The following is a 22,031-nucleotide window of genomic DNA, read 5'->3' as shown; positions in this document are numbered from 1 at the left end:
TTGGCTTTGGGAGGCTTTGCACATTCCGTTAGTTCTCAGTGCCACCAAGCCTCAGCCTTAAGAAATCCTTTGGCTGAGGAAAACGATGACTTTGTGGCTCCCCATGTTGAGGGCCAATTTAGAGAGGACTTCCACTGTGGAGTCAACTGGGTAAGAACGGACATTCTACACAAAAAGTAATTCTCTGTGCCAATAATTTGCTAAATTCCCTTTGCTGGTATTAGAGACAAATCTATTTGCATAACAGCCTTTTCCTCAGTCTTTTCTTCGGCTGGTGCCTGCAGTGAGTCATATAATTAATTTGGTATTACATGACACTCCAGCCTGTTGCCATAGATTTTATTTTTATTTGTTCATTGGATAATTTAAAAAGCTCTGACAAAATACCCTCAGGTGGCTGGCTGGCAAGGGAAACTTAAAAACTCACAGAACAAATTTCAAATGGGAAAATAACCCAAAGAAAAAGCTCAATAATAATACCTTTTCTGGGCTAATGTTTAGGAATACCGATACGTGTGTTTTCAGTCCCTAATGTAATGGAGGCTGATTCGCTTTATAGATATGTTTATTTGGCCCATGGAACATTCTGTAAGGGAGATACCTAGCAGGTGTAATGATCTCTTTTCCACTTTAAGATGAATCACATTATTGATTGAAAATATATTAAGTCTCAGGAATCAGCCCCAAATCTTGGTGATTGATCTGTATTTGAATTTTAGTATGCAAGGGCCTTTAACAAATGCTATTTTAAAATGTGTCTGCACTTGATTTATTGAGTTATGTTATAAAAGGAAAATTCTGCCTTCTTTTAGTAGTCAAGATAGGTAAAGCTAGTCACTGTGACATGTCCCCCAAATCTCAGTGATTTAACACAACAGAAGTTGATTTTTCACTCAACCACAGCCCCTTGAGAGAGCGACGGCATCTCTGTGGAGCTCTGCTCCAAGCAGTGAGAGGAATCCAGACTCCTTCCATCTTGTGAGGTTACCTTATTCAAACTTTTCTGGCCCTCAGGTTCTCCATATGAGGACAGGAGAGAGCGTCAGAGATTATGTTGGGAGTTTCAAGATAAACCATTTCTGGCCTCATTCATTGGCCGGAACCAAATCAAATAGCTCCAGTTCAGTTGCTAAGGATATCTGTGTAGTCTCCAACCAGGGTTCATGAACACTTACCCAGTCTCTGCCACATCTACCCTTGTGGTCACCAAAGTTCCATTTCGTACTTCCTAAGTTGGTGGGATGTCACACTAGCTTGTGGTTGGGGTGTCCCACCAGCTCTGTTTGTCTCCCTTTCCACAGTGTGCATTCTCCTACTTTTACACAAGAAAAATTGACCTGTCACTTATCATCTATCTTACTATTAATCGTGCCCAGGACTGTAAAGACCTCCAGGGACCAAACAAAGTGACAATTTGTAATGTTGGTGTCAGGAAGTCTCCTTTAATCAAAGTACCATTAGCCCTCCGAAGGGCTTCCTCTTTCTCTCCAGTTTTCCAGTGTTCCTGTTAAGAGAGTCATGGCGTGAGACTGCTGTCTACTGGCCCAAGTTGGGGCGATCTGAATTGAGATATATCAGAGAGTAGGGTTGCAGGAAGGACGATCATTTGCATCTGATCGCCTTGCCTCTGCCATCATCCAGATTTGGACAAATAGTGCAGAACTCTTGAGAGAGGTGCCTTTAGGAGCAGCATAAAGAATATTTTTATGCAATGCAGAAGGCGGTAGCATCTTTGTCATTCAGATAACAAATAATATGGTGAAGGTCTAGACACCATCAGCCGCCCAACGGCCTGTCGTTCTCTTTTTCTTTTAAACTATCACTTGATGAGTCAAAAGTGAAATGACTGCTGTGCCAAAGCATAGTGATACCAAATTAAAAAATGAAATCAAGGTTTTTTTTTTTTTTCCTAACAGAGTAAATACGATCAGGGTGGTTAAACACTGAGAATGGCTTTGCCAATTGTGTTGCATGATAGATATGCCCTCCCTCCCTTCCTACCTTCCTTTTTTTTTCTTAATTATTATTTTAATGATGTTCAATGGAAATCATTCACGGAGATGTTTTTTAAGGCCAATATATTAAAAGGCTTATACCAAAAAAACTGTACTCTTTCTTCCTTAACTTTCCTCATATCCGTTAGCTCTCTTCTTCAGAAGCCACCACTTTTAAGTATTTTGTTTATTTATTCTCGCATTTCCTATCTATATTTTGCTAATCAATTTGTGTATATTGCTATTTTTCATTTAGTAACCCCGGGCATTATATTGTTCACTTTTTAATTATATTAAATGAGATTTTTTTTTTCCTCTCTTAAATAGCCATCCCCTCTCCTTAACTTACCCTTTCCTGTCTATCTACTAATACTACAATATTTGGTTAAATCAATAATCATTTAATTAATATGCCTTCATATATTAGTGAACTGTGATTATGTTTACTTTCTTATTTTGGGAAGTTATTAATTTCCTTGCCTTCATATGCTTACTTTAATTTGGACCTTTTGGGTAACTGTTTTCATACTTTACAGTTGCCTTTTAGCATAATTTTCCACAGTGCTAATTTCATCAGATAATTCATTAGTTACAATTATCATTTTTTTAACTGGAGATTTTCATTACCTTCTATTTACACTTGTTCACCCTAAACCCCGCTGCATAGCTGTCAGCCTGAGATCTCTTTCATTGTTATTCTGCGGATTTCTTTCCCCTCTCTCTTGAATTGGATCCCCTCTTCCTCGATCCCATAATTTGCTATTTTTTCCCCCTCTCATTTTGGTAACAGCAAGTACCTCAGAAGCCTCCTGATAAAGAGCATATGGGAAGGAAAATTACTGAGTCTTGATGTGTCTGAAAATGCCACGTTCACACTTGATTGTTTCCTTGGGTTTAGATTCAAGATTGGAAATAATTTCCCTTCACCTATATTGTTTCATTATTTTTTTATGATGATATGTTAATCACCATACATTACATCATTAGTTTTTGATGTAGTGTTCCATGATCCATTGTTTGCGTATAACACCCAGTGCTCCATTCAGTACGTGCCCTCTTTAATACCCATCACCGGGCTAGCCCCTCCCCCAAGCCCCCTCCCCTCTAGAACCCTCAGTTTGTTTCTCAGAGTCCATAGTTTCTCATGGTTCGTCTCCCCCTCCTATTTCTCCGCCTTCATTTTTCCCTTCCTGAAAATAATACATTATATGTTTAAAAAAAAAAGAAGATAGCTTCATTATTTTCTAGCTTCTTGTCTTGTTTTTGAAATTTCCACAGCCATTTCGATTCCTGTCTTTTGTATGTGATCATTTTTTATCTCCTTTCTTACTCTTTGGTAGTTTTTAAACTCTTTCCATGATTTTAGAAAATATTTTTGTGGGGTAAGTCTATTTTCATCAACTTATTTAATTGATGGTTCTCTTCTGTTTTTTGTTTTTGTTTGTTTTTTTTTTCTTCTTTTGCTGTATGTCATCTACATCAAGGGACCCAAGCTAAAGGAGGCTTAGTCTCTGTGCTTTTATATTTGCCAGGGCAGAAGAAAATGGAGCATGATAAAATATGCTCTAGCCCTTAAGATAATCAACACAAGTGACACTCACTACATCATATTGGCCAAACTCGGTCACATGGCCCCTCCTCCAGAGGGGCAGAAAAGCAGATTCTTACAATATGCCTAGGAAGAGAACCCAGAGATATTGGGCTAATGGCAATGGTGATTCCTTATCTTGGGGTTGGCAGTTCCTTCTGGGTTTTCCCAGTATTCTGAAATGCACATGGGTGTGCTCCCCAGCTTTTCCCTGCTGGTTTAGGATTTATCTATTTAAATGGGCTGAACTGGTTACAGCTTGTCAATTTTGATGTTGTTACTATCTTTTCTCCTATTTTTGCTCTTACTTGGGGTTATGTCTTGAAAAAATTATTTTAGTTTTAGTGGAGTTTCAGAAAGGAGTGAAAATGGTTGTATATATTCAGTCTGACATATACATCTGGAAAAACTGTGGTTGTAATTTCCTATAAACTGAATGAGCTGATTCTGCAACTTTGTAGCTTTAATGAAATTGTATTTGAAGAATTTGGTAAAATAGATGTTTTATGAAAAAAATTACTATCATGTTCGTATTGGTGTGAACAACATTTTGATCTTCCCAATTCTTTCTTTGTATACTGGATTTTATTTATTTTTTTATTTTTTATTTTTTTAAAGATTTTATTTATTTATTTGAGAGAGAGAGAATGAGAGAGAGAGAGTACATGAGAGGGGGGAGAGTCAGAGGGAGAAGCAGGCTCCCTGCCGAGCAGGGAGCCCGATGCGGGACTCGATCCAGGGACTCCAGGATCATGACCTGAGCCGAAAGCAGTCGCTTAACCAACTGAGCCACCCAGGCGCCCTGTATACTGGATTTTAAAAGGTGTTTCTTATTAAAAGCATAGCAATTATAAATAATAGTAATTTGCTGAGACTTGGAAAAGCCAGTTTGTTAAATTTCTCAGAGATCTATTACTTACCTAGGGATTTATTGCTTACAAATCCTTCTGCAAGTCATAAAGCTTCAAATTCTTTGCTTTTATCAAAATTAAAGTAACCACAAATTTAGTTGTTCTCTCAATTATCTGCTGCCACAAAAACGTTGCCTTAGTAAGCAACCATAAAGTTTAGTGACATACTTCATTTTATTTATTACATATCTAGTTTTGCTCCTGAGTCTATGATGTAGATATCTTTGCCTCGGCAGATCTAGCCTGGAGATCAGGAGACCAGGGAAGAACTGAGAGTCTTGGAGGGTTGTCTTTTCAGTTATAATTTTCCCCTCAGAACCTCCTCTGTCTCCAGAGGGTGAAAGAGCACATGATTGCTTTTTTCAGGCGAGATTCTCCCCCATACCTTATAGGGTACGACAGGATCAAGTTATCAGATCAAATCATTATCCATGAGGTAATGAAAAGATGATAAAGGAAGATGGAAAAGTCATTTCTTCATGCCACAGGTGACTACTCCCATGCTATTATTACAGAGAGGCTACTGAACATAGCCAGACAAGGGGGTTTCTGGAAAAAATTGGGTGTCCTGAGAAGGTGTGTTTTCTCCAGGCCTTTAACATGAGATAACTCACTGGCCTCTTCTTTCTTTTTGATCATTCCAGAACGCTGTGATGATTGGGGACTTGATACCATGAGGCAGATCCAAGTGTTTGAAGATGAGCCAGCTCGCATCAAGTGCCCACTCTTTGAACATTTCTTGAAATACAACTACAGCACAGCTCACTCGGCGGGCCTTACTCTGATCTGGTATTGGACGAGGCAGGACCGGGACCTGGAGGAGCCGATTAACTTCCGCCTCCCTGACAACCGCATCAGTAAGGAGAAAGACGTGCTCTGGTTCCGACCCACCCTCCTCAATGACACGGGCAACTACACCTGCATGTTAAGGTAGCCTGATTCTTGGTGATGACTGTCTCTTTTCCCTTTAGTTCCTGGATGATGTAATTTCTTCAGGGAAGAAATTACAACCACAGTTTTTCCAGATGTATATGTCAGACTGAATATGTAAGGGAAGAAAACATCTGGAGTTACACCTCACCTCAGTGGATTAGCAGAGGTTGCCTAAGAGGTGTGCAGAGAAAAATGGCTGTACTCCTGAGAACTTTCTCCATAAGTGGCTCCTTTTCAAACCCTGACGTATATCAAGATTATCTAATGATGGAGCCTTGTTTATTTGTGCCTTTTCCCTGATGTTAGAACCTGCCTGCATTTCTGCCCCACCTGGAAGCATCTATTTCCCTAGACAATGAGCAGGGTGGAGAGCAGGACCTATTCATTTCTGTTATTCTTGGCATCTTTCGAGGTCCCTGACACAGAAGAAAGCCTTAGGATGCCTATGGAAGAAAGAATATTTGGGAGATATCAAATGTATTTAGAACAATGCCTTTCAAACTTTTTCACCAAAATTCCCCTACAAAGCAAATAAACACCGTATCACTGGGAATCTAAGAATATAATCCAAAGAACCCCACCAAGACTGCAAAATTTCTTTCAAATCCACTTTGTTTAATCTTGAAAATTCATGTAGATTTTGCATTTTATTCCATAATATACCTATTCTTCTATTACCACAGATTAATACTGTTTCTGCTCTGGAAAAAAAAAAAAAAAAAGCTTTAAAAAACCTGAAGTGCGGGGCACCTGGGTGGCTCAGTTGGTTGAGCGACTGCCTTTGGCTCAGGTCATGATCCTGGAGTCCCGGGATTGAGTCCCACGTCAGGCTCCCTGCTCAGCAGGGAGTCTGCTTCTCCCTCTGACCCTCCTCCCTCTCACGCTCTCTGTCTCTCATTCTCTCTCTCGCAAATAAATAACATCTTAAAAAAAAAAACAAAAACCTGAAGTGCCTCTGAAGAATAATCATTTTTGAGGCTTAGATCTTTGGCTACTTTTTTTCCCAAGGTCCCCTTTTAGCTTCCAAGCCTGACTTTGTTTTTTAAATTCCCATCTGGCTTATGGATTATGAGTGTTTTTGTTTTTGTTTTGTTTTTACACAGTTTCCTACTGTTTAATAGGAGCAGTGGTTTGCTAGGGCTACTAAAACAAAACACCACAGACGGTGGCTTAAATACCAGAAATTTGTGTTCTTGCAGTTCTGGAGGCTAGAATTCCAAGATCAAGGTGTTGGCAGGATTGGTGTCATTTCTCTCTCCTTGGTTTGTGGATGGCCATCTTCTTTCCATTTCTTCACATGGTCTCCCCCCTGCATCATCTCTGTCCTAATCTCCTCTTTTATAAGCACACAGTCATATTGGATTAGGGCCCACCATTCTCATTTTACCTTAATTACCTCTTTCAAGACTTGTCTCCAAATATGGTCACATTCTGAATTACTGGAGTTTAGGTATTCAACATATGAATTTAGGGGACTCAATTCAGCCCATAACAATAGGGCTGAATGATATAACAATACAACAGCATAGAATAACATAACAATAGATAATTCCACACCATCTTCTGAATGTCCCTTGTCTCTCATGGTTATGAACTGTTCTCTGATGGAGAGATGTGACTACCTTTTGATATATTTAAGCTGTGTTACGATTAAATGAAAAAGGACCTCTTCTCTGTCACAGAAAGCATTTTCATCACTGTGTCCTTGGGAATCCCTTGGAACCTCTGAAGGTGCTTTTGAGGTTTTCACCCAACTCTTTATTTTATGGGAGTGGACTCTAGACCAGTGTGTGTCTTCCAAAGAACCCCTTGTCCACTATTTATGTCCCAAGACAGCTTTGTAGGAGAGGTTAGGACAGATTATAGTGGAAAGAGCACTGGATGAAAAAACACAGAAACCAGGCCATCATCCCAGCCCTGACGCTACTCAGCTGGTGACCTTAGGCACGTCAGTCTGTGTCTGAGAGCTTTGGCATCTGTATCCACTCATCCCAGCCCTGACGCTACTCAGCTGGTGACCTTAGGCACGTCAGTCTGTGTCTGAGAGCTTTGGCATCTGTATCCACCCAATGAGAAAATCAGCCTAAATGCTCCTTGAGTTCCTTTCCATCTTTGGCAGCCGTTAATCCGTTAACATTCCACAGGTGGACATCAGGAAGTAGCTGGGAAGGCGTCATCAGTAGCTTTCTGGATGGCCTTGTTCTCTACTCTGCATTTTAGTGTTTCATTAACTCTGTTTCTGTTTCCTACTTGTCTAGAGCTCTTCCTCAAACTTTTCTAACCTTCTTTTACATTACAGGAGCAGCGTGGCTGTTAAGGCCTGAGTATTCCTTTAATGTGATTTATCAACTTCCAAATGGCCATCTCTTCAGTTTTCCTGTTGGCCTATCTTCTATGTCCCTAAAGAAAATCTAGAAGTGAACTTGTCTGGTGGGGACACCAGAAGCTTCCCACAGCCCTGAAGCAATTCCTAAGTGGAGAATGACCTTAAACTAAACTGTGTAGAATCAAAGGCCTGATGTCTTTAAGGCCATAAATTAAGATTCATCCTCCAGGACTGTACCACTTGTATTCTTGCTTCAATACCCCTCTGAGGATAACATCCAGATTTTACTTTTAAAGCCGGAAAAATCAGTCCCACCACTGTTCATTATTATTTTAAGTCAGAGAATATATCTTATGAAGCTGAAAATTACCCTCTGTATAATTTCCACCTGTAGCATACTTCTTCCACGTGGTAGACCTTTTGCTATTTTTAGGTGGCGATTATCGCTGCCACTCTCCCTGCTCACCTTATTACCATTGTCATAAATCATCTTTAAACATCCCTTCTTGGGGAGGGAAATGCATCCCCCCATTTCATTGTATTTAGTCTCAATTAATTAGTTAATGAGTATCTAATATGTATTTGGCACCTTATTTTTATTTATTTATTTTATTTATTTTATTTTTTATTTTTTATTTTTTTTTAAAGATCTTTATTTATTTATTTAACAGAGATAGAGGGCACAAGTAGGCAGAGCGGCAGACAGAGGGAGAGGGAGAAGCAGGCTCTCCGACGAGCAGGGAGCCCGATGCGGGGCTTGATCCCAGGACCCTGGGATCATGACCTGAGCCGAAGGCAGCCGCTTAACCCACCGAGCCGCCCAGGCGCCCCTATTTTTTTTAATTTTTTTTAAAGATTTTATTTATGTATTTGACAGAGAGACACAGCGAAAGAGGGAACACAAGCAGGGGGAGTGGGAGAGGGAGAAGCAGGCTTCCCACTGAGCAGGGAGCCTGATGCGGGGCTCGATCCCAGGAATCTGGGATCATGACCTGAGCTGAAGGCAGACGCTTAACCCACTGAGCCACCCAGGCACCCCTGTATTTGGCACCTTAAATAGACATCACAAAAAAGGGTAGACAGTGAATGAACCATTTACCCATCACCCTAAGAAATCAGTTATTTTTATTATCTGTGTACCCTTTATTGTTTTCCTATGCATAGACATACATTTTACATCCATTCCATTCATTTAAGAAACATTTAGTTGGTGCCTATTGAAAGTTTAGACACTGTACTACATGCAAGGAACAAAAGAAGACACACATGGTCATGTCCTGTTTGAACTATATAAATTCAATCAAGGAAATGTTTGAGGTGCTCAGAGAATGAGAGGCCTAATTTAGAAATGGGGTGCATGGAGGATGACATGGAAAGCCTCCAGGTAGAAGGTGGGCTGATGGGAGGAGAAGAGCCCTGAGGCAGACTAAATGACCTGTGTAGACATTCAAACATAAATGTAATTCCCCAGGTATCCTAAAATGTAAATATTTTAGTATACCAACAGTAGTGAATTGTGTCTGTTTTTATTTTGTGACGTCAAATTGGTATAGGAAATACCTCCATAACACATTTTTTTAAATAGGGAGTTGCTATTTTATTTTATTTTATTTATTTATTTATTATTTTTTTAACATTTTTTTTATTATGCTATGTTAATCACCATAAATTACATCATTAGTTTTTGATGTAGTATTCCATGATTCATTGTTTGCATATAACACCCAGTGCTCCATTCAGTACGTGCCCTCTTTAATACCCATCACCAGGCTAGCCCCTCCCCCAAGCCCCCTCCCCTCTAGAACCCTCAGTTTGTTTCTCAGAGTCCATAGTTTCTCATGGTTCGTCTCCCCCTCCGATTTCCCCCCCTTCCTTCTTCCCTTCCTGCTATCTTCTTCTTCTTTTTTTTTTTTTAACATATAATGTATTATTTGTTTCAGAGGTACAGGTCTGTGATTCAACAGTCTTACACAATTCACAGCGCTCACCATAGCACATACCCTCCCCAATATCTATCACCAAGCCACCCCATCCCTCCCACCCCCACCACTCCAACAACCCTCAGTTTATTTCCTGAGATTAAGAATTCCTCATATCAGTGAGGTCATATGATACATGTCTTTCTCTGATTGACTTACTTTGCTCAGCATAATACCCTCCAGTGCCATCTAGGTCACTGCAAATGGCAAGATTTCATTTTTTTAATGGCTGCATAATATTCCATTGTCTATATATACCACATCTTCTTTATCCATTCATCTGTTGATGGACATCTTGGCTCTTTCCACAGTTTGGCTATTGTGGTAATTGCTGCTATAAACATTGGGGTTCACGTGCCCCTTCAGATCACTACATTTGTATCTTTGTGGTAAATACCCAGTAGTGCAATTGCTGGGTCATACAGTAGCTCTATTTTCAACTTTTTGAGGAACCTCCATACTGTTTTTCCAGAGTGGCTGCACCAGCTTGCATTCCCACCAACAGTGTAGGAGGGTTCCTCTTTCTCCTCATCCCCTCCAACATCTGTCATTTCCTGACTTGTTAATTTTAATTCCTATGTGAACTGACATGTAAATGAGGTCTCAATGTGCAGCATTATTTCACTTAACTCATTTTAATATGATTGCTGCATCAAATCAGATTCAAAGGAGATTGCCCATTTATTGGCTGTTTCTCTTTTCAGGAATACCACATACTGCAGCAAAGTTGCGTTTCCTCTGGAAGTGGTTCAGAAAGACAGCTGCTTCAATTCCTCCATGAAACTCCCACTGCATAAACTGTATATAGAGTATGGTGTTCAGAAGATCACATGTCCAAATGTAGATGGATTCTTTCCTTCCACTGTCAAACCAACCATCACTTGGTACATGGTAAGGAAACTCAAGAGCATCTTACTCTCTCTAAAATGGCAATATCTGTCCTTGATTATTGAGTTAATGTTGAAACTGAGATTTTTCTCATCAGATTTTTTATTTCTTCCTTAAAAACTTTATACAAATCTTTTACCACTTCTTCACTTTGTGCCATTTTTATTTATTTATTTTGTGTGCCATTTTAAGGAAGTGGTAGAGAATGCTTTGCCTCAACTCATCATTTCCTAAATTATATTCACTGGGCAACTAGAACTACCATATTTCTATTAACTTCCTATGAGATACCATTTGAGAAATGCCCACACACTTCTGTTCACTGTTGAGTGAGGTCAGAAGCTGCTTGCTCATTTGGTGAATGTCAACTCCTTGATTAGTCAGCACTGTATTCTATTATTTGTATGCGTTCTCTGTTTACCCTCATTTGTGGGCACAGTCCATCTGTGGTCTCCTCCACATCTGAGAGACTTGGAAAGTGTTTAATCAAAAATGAAAGTGTTGGAAGGTGGCACCTGTGGCAGCAGCCTTATTTTTTTAATCTCCTCAAATACCCACATATGCCAAAGCTAAAAACTACTGGACAACATTTAGGACAAACTCAGTGACAAGTTATCCACAAGAATCACTTTCGATGACGTGAGTGAGACAAACCACATATAGAATCAGTGTCTAGGGCAGGGGGCACATGGAAGTAATATGGTATCTGGCAGACTGAGAACAAGGAACCAGTGGTCCTCACTATAAAGTGAGGGATGGTGAGCCAATCTGAGAACAGCAGCTGAAGTTGGGAAGAGTTTTGCTCTCTAACAGGCGGTGAGTCCAAGAGGCCCATAGTAAGAAATTCTGAAGGGACTGAAATTGTTCTAGTGCCTCACAACTCTGAAAAACTCCACTTGCACTGAGGACAAGTGGCTGGGAGTGTGATCAGAAGTAAACAGGATTGGGACAATATAGAGGAAGGAAAGAGCTAAAACAGAGCTAAAAAATGGAGAAGCAGCAGGCTCAGGAAATCTCAAGACCATAGTTTGGAAGAGGGATCTCTGTGATGTTAGAAACTCCTGCCATGTTCAAAAGCTCAGAAAAAAACAAGTTTTACCAAAAAATGAACAACAAAAAGAGCCACAATAGGGGCACCTGGGTGACTCAGTCAATTAAGCGTCTGACTCTTGATTTTGGCTCAAGGGTCATGATCTCAGAGTTCTGAGATCGAGGCCCACGTCGGGCTCCATGCTCAGTGCAGAGTCAGCTTGGGATTCTCTCTCCCTCCCCCACCCAAGGGAGGATGTGCTCTCTCTCTCTAAATAAATAAAAATAAAACCCTAAAAAAAAAAAAAAAAAAAAAACCCAAAAAAAAAAAAAAAAAAAAGAACCACGGTAAAATCCCTTTCAAACTTAGAAGTAAAAAGAGAATAAGAAGCAGAATAACATTTCTACCAAAAAAGAGAAAGCATGCCAGAAGAATATAATGTGACTCACTATTAAAAAATGAGCTAAAAGACTTAAAGAAATGAGATGAGAAAGAATAACGTAGATCAGTAAGAATTAGAAAAGTCCAGAAATAGAAAGTTAGGAAGAAGGAAATAAGTCATTTCAGAAAGGAAGCTAAAACCTAAGAGGAACATAACAGCAAACGAACATGATAGATAATGACTTAAGATGAACAGAAAGTGGAAGGGAGAAAGAATTTAAAATTGAAAATAAATGATGAATAAAAATAAGGTTAGAATGGATATACCAGTAACACATATAGTAGACTGTAGACAATGAGTATCACCAGAGATAAAGAGGACTGTTCAGAATAATAAAAGGGTCAATTCATCAGGAAGTCATAAAAATAGTACAAGTATATGTGCCTCACAGCAGTGTGTCTGATTGCATGAAGCAAAAGTTGACAGATTTAAAAGAAGAAATAGGCAATTCATAATCATAGTTTAAAATGTTAGCATCTAACAGTTTAAGTCATTAATGAAATGACTTAGGAGCCAACTTTAAAGAGTTTTCCATTGGCCAGTGGAACAATTTGAACTTCAGTAAGGTTATTAATCACAGTAGGTTGAATCTTATGAATTAAATTTAAATCCATAAGTTCATAATGATATTTCAAAATAATTGGTCACATTTAGTGGATGATAGGAAATCAATTTGTTATCTTGAAAACTGGTAAAGGGAAAAAAATCGGGTCTTTATTCTGCCTTTCCTATAAGAAATGTGCACTGACTAATGAAATAGTTCAGAGAAGTGTGTTTTTTTAATTTTATTTTATTATGTTATGTTAATCACCATATATTACATCACATCATTAGTTTCTGATGTAGTGTTCCATGATTCATTGTTTGCATATAACACCCAGTGCTCCATTCAGTATGTGCCCTCTTTAATACCCATCACCAGGCTAACCCATCCCCCCCACTCCCCTCCCCTCTAGAACCCTCAGTTTCTTTCTCAGAGTCTATAGTCTCTCATGGTTCGTATCCTCCTCCAATTCCCCCCCCTTCATTTTTCCCTTCCTTCTATCTTCTTCTTTTTTTAACATATAATGTATTATTTGTTTCAGAGGTACAGTTCTGTGGTTCATCAGTCTTACACAATTCACAGCGCTCACCATAGCACATACCCTCCCCAATGTCTATCACTCAGCCACCCCATCCCTCCCACCCCCCACCACTCCAGCAACACTCAGTTTGTTTCCTGAGATTAAGAATTCCTCATATCAGTGAGATCACATGATACATGTCTTTCTCTGTTTGACTTATTTCACTCAGCATAATACCCTCTAGTTCCATCCACGTCGTTGCAAATGGCAAGAGTTCATTCCTTTTGGTGGCTGCATAATATTCCATTGTAGTGTGTTTTTATAAAAGTATATAATCATTTTACAGCCCCTAATGAATTAATAAATCCGAGTGTGAAGCATCAATGACTGATACCATCATATGAAAGGAAACAACTAGACATATTCCTTCTCATGAAAGAATAAAATATGCCAAATGGATTAAACCTGAGTCTGAAAAATACCATCTTGCTGCCGTTTTGCAGGATATATAGAGAACAGAGGAATGTATTGCTCTACATCATGAGTTTGCAGTCAGCAAAATCCAGACTGGAAAACTCTATAGGCCAAATGTCCTGGATTATTCAACAGATAAATTACAAGAAAAAGAAAGGCATGATGTGGGAATATGTAGGTTAAGAGAAACATGTAAGACACATTTAACAATGCATGAGACTATGGTGTCTAAGGATGTATGTGTGGGTGATAAGATTATAAATGAAAATAAGAAATTGATTTTACCATGAAAGTGTAGATAGTGGCTACTTTGTGGGGGGGAGCTAGTAAAAAAGCTGTGATTAACATGGGGCGTGTGGAAGGCCTTCAGGGGTGACTAGTAACATTCTATTCTGGACCTGAGCAGTGCTTATGAAGGTATTTGTTTTATAATGATACGTGAACTCATACATACATTTGAGTGTTTTTTGTATACGTTTTATGCTATAATAAAATGATTAAGAGATAGGGAGGGAAGGAGGGGAGAAAGAAAATGAGAGAGAGATAGACTGGTTTAAGATATATAACAACTAGTTGCAATGTATAGACCTTAGATTGTATTTTATTCAGACAAACTATAAAACAAGTTATGAGAAAATCAGGGAACTCTGAACACAGAAAATTGATAATACAATGAGTTATTACTTTTTAAATTGTGATAATAATACTATAGTTATGCTTGCAGAAGACAAGGATCTTGTCATTTGGAGATTACACATAGAAATCTTTACAAGTGAAATTGTATAATGTCTGTGATTTGCTTCATAATAATCTTGGGGTGCAGTGAATGGGTGTAGATGAAATAAGACATAGCCTGAATTTATACTTTAGGCTAGGTACAGGTGATCATTGTATATTCTGTAATTGTGGTGTTCTATAGTAGACAGCATAAAAAATGATTAAAAGAATAATATTAACAATTTTACATCAGTAAGTGTAATGCATTTTCCAATTAAAAAATGTATTCTTCTACTTATCTGCAATTGAGTTCTCTCATCTCTAACCCTGTTCACTTTTTCTGTACTTGACTACTTCAGACTACTTGGTCTGAAAAAAAATTAATTTTATTTCCTTATATATTCTATTTTTTTTTCCTTTTTCTTGATGCATTACCTACCTGGAATCTCCCCTTTTCTTTCTTTATACAGTTCAAATTCTACCACCTTCATGAAATGTTCTCTCTTCTCTCCAGCTAGAAGTATTTTTGCCCTAATATAATCCCACAGCTACTTATTTATGCCTATCTCCATGTCACTTTTCACTTCCTTTATTGTTTTACTGTCATCCATGTATACATTCAACAGCTGTTGAAGATCAGTTGTATTCAGTCAGTGCAATATGTCAGGGGTTTGGGGGAACACAGTGATGAATGAGATATATGTCCTACCCTACATAGTTCCAAAAAGATCCCACAGTTTAATTCAGACAAGTTTATAAATAAGAATTCTTATTCTTATCAAAAAGTAGAATTCTAAGTTCCACAAGAGTGCCAAAGAGAATTAATTGTTGGTTCTAAGAAGAGGGAGAAATGTACACGCATGTACCCTATGAGACTGACTATTTCTTGAGGACAAAGTTACGGCATACCCATCTCTATATCCTCAAAGATTTCCAGACTTTTGGTTTTCCTGGTTGGATGAATGTTGGTGCTATTAACCAAGATGTGAAATAGCAGAGAAGGAGCAGGTTTGGGAGCAAGTAATGGGTTTCGATAATGTCATATGGAGTTAGAGATGTCTGTGAGATATGTAGGTAGCAGTGACCTGTAGGTTGTGGCTACATGTGTATGAGTCTGGAGCTTAGAAAAAAAATCAAAACTGGAGATCAGAGAATTGGATGCATGTATATGATAGTTGAACCCCTTAAGAAGAAGACAATATACAAAATAAAATGATAAAGGAAAAGGCCGGGGCGCCTGGGTGGCTCAGTTGGTTAAGCGACTGCCTTCGGCTCAGGTCATGATCCTGGAGTCCCTGGATCGAGTCCCGCATCGGGCTCCCTGCTCGGCGGGGAGTCTGCTTCTCCCTCTGACCCTCCTCCCTCTCATGCTCTCTGTATCTCATTCTCTCTGTCTCAAATAAATAAATAAAATCTTAAAAAAAAAAAAAAAAAAAAAAAGGAAAAGGCCAAAGTCAAAATCTGGAGAGAATGTTCATGGGCTGAATGGAGGCAAGAAGCAAAGAAAGAAGATCAAGACAAAAAGTCATAGCAGTGAAACCACTGGGATAGCAGATACCCAACAATGTTCAGGTGACTAAAAGGACAACCAGTAACCAGACGTCCTTTCTATTCTATGGTTCTGAAAAGGTTGCTCTTGATGTGTGCTATGCTGCTTTTTATTTCTCCGTATTTGAGTAATTGACTGACCCCTTTAATCCTGAGAGTTCTGCAATCTTGGGAACAAAATCAGGGTTCTTGGCAGGGGAATTTCTCCCATCACTGTATAGCAATGCTGACATTGCTTTCTATTTCCTACCCTCTGCAGTCAGCCCCTGCATCTGCCTGGATAGCTTGGCTCTCCTACAGTAGTTCTCTTTCCATTGTTATCAGCTGAATTCCCTACCTTGACATTGGAGAAATAGTTTCTTTTAGTAGTAACTGCGAGAGTTAAGACACATTAATCAGTTCCAGCAAATCTGTTTTCCTGTTGGCTGAAGGTGAAAACTGATGAATTGAAAGAAGGGAAAGGAAACTAGTATTTCTTGCATTTTCCTAGTAAAATACCTTGTACTGGGTACTTTATACGTCATATGTAATACTCACCACATCCTTCAGGGTTGATATCATATAGGAACCAGAGGCTGAGAGGTGAACAGCAATAGCTGACATCTACTGAGCACAGTAATTCTTCCAAATATTTTGATTATTTTAATTTTCTCAACTTGAAGTAGGGTCTGTCATTTTCTCCATTTTATCATTAAGAAAACCCAAGTACAGAGTGGTTGAGAGATTTTGCCTGGGTCCCAGAGCTGGGAGCCAAAATTTAACCCTATACAATCTATGTCAAAAGCCCATAGTTTTACATTATTTTATATAATTTACTGGAAATAATCCAGCCAGTAATGGGAGAATGTGGGATTTCAAGCCACTTTTGTTGGGTTCCAAAGCTTATACTCTTCAGAAATGACACAGAGAGGGTGCTCCAATCTTAATTTCTGGAGCGTGAAGCACTCTGAAGGCTTGAGCCATCTTTGCACACAGATTAGGTTGCAAGGGAGACCGTGGGCCATAAGGAAACCTGTGGATAGATCACCCGGGGAAGTCAGAAGGGTCTCCGAAACCTGGGATTGGTTGGAACAGAAAATCAGAAGTTTCTCTTTCAGAATTGCAGGGGAAATGGGGCAGGCTCGAATTCTTCTTCTCTGAATGTCTTCTCTCCTGCTCTCTTCTCTATGGCAGAGTGTTCTTCAGTCTGGGCCCAGAATTCATAGTTCTCTAATTCAACAATCCTGTGAGTTAAATTGATGTTCAGTAAATGTTTGTCAAATGAGCCAGGTTTTGTTACTAGCATTAAAAGCGAACCATGGTTCGAAAGTGATTTACTGAATTTCAAGTAGCCAGCTTATAAAAGAACTTCTGGAACACAACACGTTTATAAATTGGAGGCTGCCTGTTTATTCACATAGGGACTTCTGAATGCATAGGCATAAAGACATAGGTAAGTGTGATCCCGTTGTTGTTGTTACTATTATTATTGGATTTTCTTAAAGACTGAAGCTTTAGAATATCGTGAGCCATCCTAACTTTCATACTCCTGGATCATTCCTTGTTCTCATTGTTATAACCAGGTATTTGAATATTTTTCTCCAGAGGTACTTGTAAAAACAAAGGCAATTTTCCCCTTCTTACTGAGGATCAGAGGAAACACTTTGGTGGATGTTTTGGATATTACCTTTATAGCAGCTGCTGAAATGCTCTCAGCTGCTATACAGCAGCGTAGATATTCCGGATCTCAGTTTGCAAAAAAGCTGGTTTTCCTTGTACTCAGTGTGATCATTAAAATTGGAATATTACCTCCACCTCTAATTTTCAGTGTGAAGTTAATCAGAATTGGCCAGATACTGTTTTTAAATCTCTCAGGAAATTGAAAACCTTTGCTTTTTCTGACAGAGTGCCATCAGAAAAACATTTCTGAAAGAATGCCAGGCATGACCTTCTTGTTGGCATGGCATGTATTGTTAAGTTGGTCCAAGGTCTATGTAATAGACTTTATTTTAAGGTGCTTGTTTCAGTCTGATCTGACATCTTAGTTTGGTTATCTCTTTCCTTTCTCTATAGTCCCTATGTAGTGATTTTAAACCTTTGGTATAAGGAAAGTATGTATCATATTTTCTTTCCAAGCCATACACACTGAATTCTATATATGAGTGTATTCACACAGCATTTTATATATAGTTAGTTTCAGGGCTTCTGAAGAGTTAAGGTACATCCTTTAAATTTAAACCCCATTCAAGTGTCTGTAAAGCCTTGAGGCTAACTTAGCCTGAATGAATCACCCATTCTGTGGGTTTTTTTTTAAGGTTTTATTTATTTATTTGACAGAAAGAGACAGCGAGAGAGGGAACACAAGCAGAGGGAGTGGGAGAGGGAGAAGCAGGCTTCCTGCTGAGCAGGGAGCCTCATGCGGGGCTAGATCCCAGGACCCCGGGATCATGACCTGAGCCGAAGGCAGACATTATCGACTGAGCCACTCAGGTGCCCCACCCACTCTGTATTTTGATAGCACTTACATTATACCTCATCTTTGTTACTGTGATGATTGCATTTCTCTCTTCTGTACTGGGTAGTGACCTCGCTCTTTCTAACCCTTGAATAACAAGCACACGGCACAAAACAGAGCCAATATACTTTGTATTTAGGAATTGATTCAATAATTGAATGAATTGGACTGGACTGGAAAATTCCATGAGAATAAGGGCCATTTCTGTTTTTACCGTCTGCTGTATGCCCAGCTCCTAACACAGTTCCTGTCACATGGGAGGGATTTTGTAAGTATTTGTTGTGTAAACATTGGATGACGTAGTTCTGAAGTTCATTGGAAGTGACTGGTGGATAGAACTCTTACGAGACTTTGTGAACAAGTATGATGCATTTCATAGCAACTTAATCTTAGATGCAAAAATGTCAATAGATATTCGTAACTGTTCTAATGTTATATCTCACACTCTTTGTATCCTCACTCAGTTTCCCTACCCATCCTGCGACTCCCCCATCCCAGGTATTACAATCCTTGTATTCATCTTCTTGTTATCATGTGCATGCCGCTTGAACTGTCAACTCCACGTCTTGTGTCTTTCCTTCTCTCATTCATATTTCTGACCTACAACACAAATGCACTGAGCATTTCCATGTGCCAGGTATTGGGCAAGTTGCTGCCCATGCAGATAACAGTACTCATCCACCCCCCACTTGCCCCTGGGAGTAAGTTTTCTAGAGGAAGAAATAAGCATGAAAAGAGATCACCATAATAAAGTTGGTTAAGGACTAACACAGAGGGCAAAATACTATGAGAGCATAGGGATTTTTTTAAAATTTTGTTTATTTATTTATTTACTTACTTACTTACTTAGCAGAGAGAGTGCACAAGCAGAGGGAGCTGCAGGCAGAGGGAGAAGCAGCTCCCCACTGAGCAAGGAGCCTGATGAGGGACTCGATCCCAGGCCCCTGGGTTCATGACCTAAGCCGGAGGCAGATGCTTAAGCAACTGAGCCACCCAGGCACCCTGTGTAGGGGATTTTTTTTTCCCCATTTTTCCCCGTGCCTAGAGTGTCACTCTCCCACGTCTCCCCTCCCACATCACTGGTAATATTCTACTTGCCCTTTAACAATAGGGCCCACATCTTCCTTCTCCAGGAAGTTTTTCTAAATGCTTTCTGTTTAATCTTTTCCCCCACTCCCTCCACCCCAACATGCTTCTCATAGGATTTGTTGGAATTCTCCACTAGACTGCATACCTCTAGGTCAGGAACTATACCATTTCCATTCTTGTGCCCTCATACAGTTCTTTAAACATTGTACGTTTATTGAATGGAAACATCTGTCCTTTTTTAGTCACGACATCCCCCCACTCACACCCCACACTTCAGCACATGATTTATTTCCTCTCAAAGATCTCAAAGTCATTTCTTGCGCTGTTCTTTACCTCTATATTGCGGTAGGTTGCTGTGGCTACCGCTACATATTAGAAACGGTGTTCTGTTGAACTTCTCTCTTTTGAATTCAAAATGAGGAACTGATTGGTCAACTAAGTGGATGACTCGTTTTCTAGTCAGACAAGTGTTCATAGTGAAAATCAACTTACCATTAACCATTTCTTGTATTTAGACACATTTTTTTGTTGTTGTTCTTTGGATATCTAGATTTTTTTTTTTTCCTTTTTTTTTTTTTCCTGATTCCAAAGAAATGATTTTGAAATCTGCAGTATTTATTTTTAGGAATACTTTATTGTGCTTAAAAACATACTGTGTGTCTCAGCTGCATGTGCCAAAGGGTCTACAGATGCAACTGCTTATAAGAATTAGAGTTCATCACACATGATAGGCTAAAGTTAATGGTTATTTATAGTTCACCAATGCCCTGAAACTACCCCTATCATGCACGTGCACACTTAGAATGTAAAATATTTCTTTCATGTCCTTTTCCAATATGCTCTAGGTCTAATACCTTTGAAATGGCTTTTTATTTCTCTTCTTGTTACTTCTTTTGGTTAAAACCAGTTAATTTAAATTTTTTGAGTGGTCAGCTTTTTCTGAATAGTAGATTAGACCCGAAACTTTCCCGTTGATTTTTGTGGAATATTCCTTAATTTGAAATATTTTTCTAGACAAAACGGCTCCAAGAAAAACTTGTCCCTGGCCTACATTTTTGTCCTTTATGGAAAGAAGAAAAGATCTCTCAAGAAAGCATACTTACTTAAACCATTGACTCCTGGGCCCACTGAATACCCTAAAGCATATCCAGCCCAAATTTCAAGTTCATGCTCATGGCTTTGGTTAAGTTGAAGAAAAAGAGAGAGCTAGCAAGAGATCAACACACACCTATTTTGTTCCGTTTTCCTTGCTGTTTAGATGTGTCTGATTCTATTTCTCTGTTCATGATAAGGCCGTAAGAGTTGACCCTTCGTTTTAGTCAGTGCCGTATTCTCAGAACCTCAAACAGCGGCTGGCACGTGGTTTATGATTAATACTCAAGGGTGAATGAACTAATGAGTGAATGAATGAAAAGGCTTTGAGTTAGAAGTGTTTCTTCATATTTGTAGCACTTATTGTGAATCCTAAAACAAATGTGTTTAAATAGTTTTTACAGAAATGATACTTGATAAGTCAAAAAAATAAGTTTCTTTTAGTACATTCTTAAGAAGCGCTGTTGACAAGTGCAGTACTAATTGTTCACTTCTTATCCTGAACAGTATGCTTTTCCAGTTTATCACAAATTGTGGGACCCCGCCTCATATAAGCGATAGAGCCATAGCACATTGTTAACACTGGGACCGGCCCGCATCTGGCATATGTGCAGGACCACAGGATTGGGTAGGGAGACAGTGTCAGGTGGAATTAAAAGCAAAGGCCTCAAAACAGGTAGATCTAGATTTAAATTTTAGCTCCAACACTACCCAGCTCTATGACACTGGCAATCACTTAACCTTTCTAGGCCTTTATATCCTTGTCTATAAAATGGGCATAAAAGCATGCCAGACTTGCTGACTTAGGAATAAGGGTTAGAGGGGATAATGGAGTATATGTAAATACATGTGTCTGTGCAATTTTTCCAGCCCAACCAACTCCCAAGGAGAGCTGTTCATTCTTAGTTAAGAAGCTAGTGAAAAACCTTTGTTCATCTGTCTGGAAAACTGAGTTTTAGCTTTGCTCTGGGTTATCGAGAGTCCTTCTTTGTCTGTCTCATTATTTTTTTCCACCTGTAAAACTAAAGCATATTTAGTCTGATCTGTCTACTTCATGGGAATTTAAGAACAGCTAAGCTAACAAATGAGAGAAGAAAATAGCTTTGAACTGTTTAAAAGAAAGGTGCCACAAAAAATCAAATAGAGGTCTATAGATAGTCTAAACTCAGTTTAAACTAAATCTGACATAAATCCATTATAGAATACAGGTCTCTGTGGCCTTATACTTCGTGATAACCTAAGAGGATTGAAATATTTTGCTGATGTGACAAGTGTCTAGAAACACTGCTTATCAAAACAGGATAAATTGCATTCAGAAAATAACTGAGCATATAACAGCTTCTTCTTGATGATCATCTCCATGCATCAAGTGTAGTGATATTCTTAAAAGACATATTTCCTATGACAAAGAATGGCAAAATATGCCACTCAGTGTAACTGTCATATTTCAAAACACATGCTC

General features: G+C 39.0%; 1 protein-coding gene across 1 annotated transcript in view; it reads left to right on the top strand.

Moving 5' to 3' along the window:
- Window positions 1-22,031, top strand: part of LOC110582733 (interleukin 1 receptor accessory protein) — a 124,418-nt gene that overhangs the window by 78,554 nt on the left and 23,833 nt on the right. Inside the window, exons 4-5 of the mRNA XM_021692754.2 lie at window positions 5,138-5,423; window positions 10,436-10,622. Of these exons, the coding sequence (XP_021548429.1) occupies window positions 5,138-5,423; window positions 10,436-10,622 (473 nt within the window). The remainder of the gene's footprint in view (window positions 1-5,137; window positions 5,424-10,435; window positions 10,623-22,031) is intronic.

The sequence above is a fragment of the Neomonachus schauinslandi genome, chromosome 1 (assembly GCF_002201575.2).
Source record: "Neomonachus schauinslandi chromosome 1, ASM220157v2, whole genome shotgun sequence".
Taxonomy (NCBI): Eukaryota; Metazoa; Chordata; class Mammalia; order Carnivora; family Phocidae; genus Neomonachus; species Neomonachus schauinslandi.
This window is presented reverse-complemented; position numbering and strand designations above follow the sequence as displayed.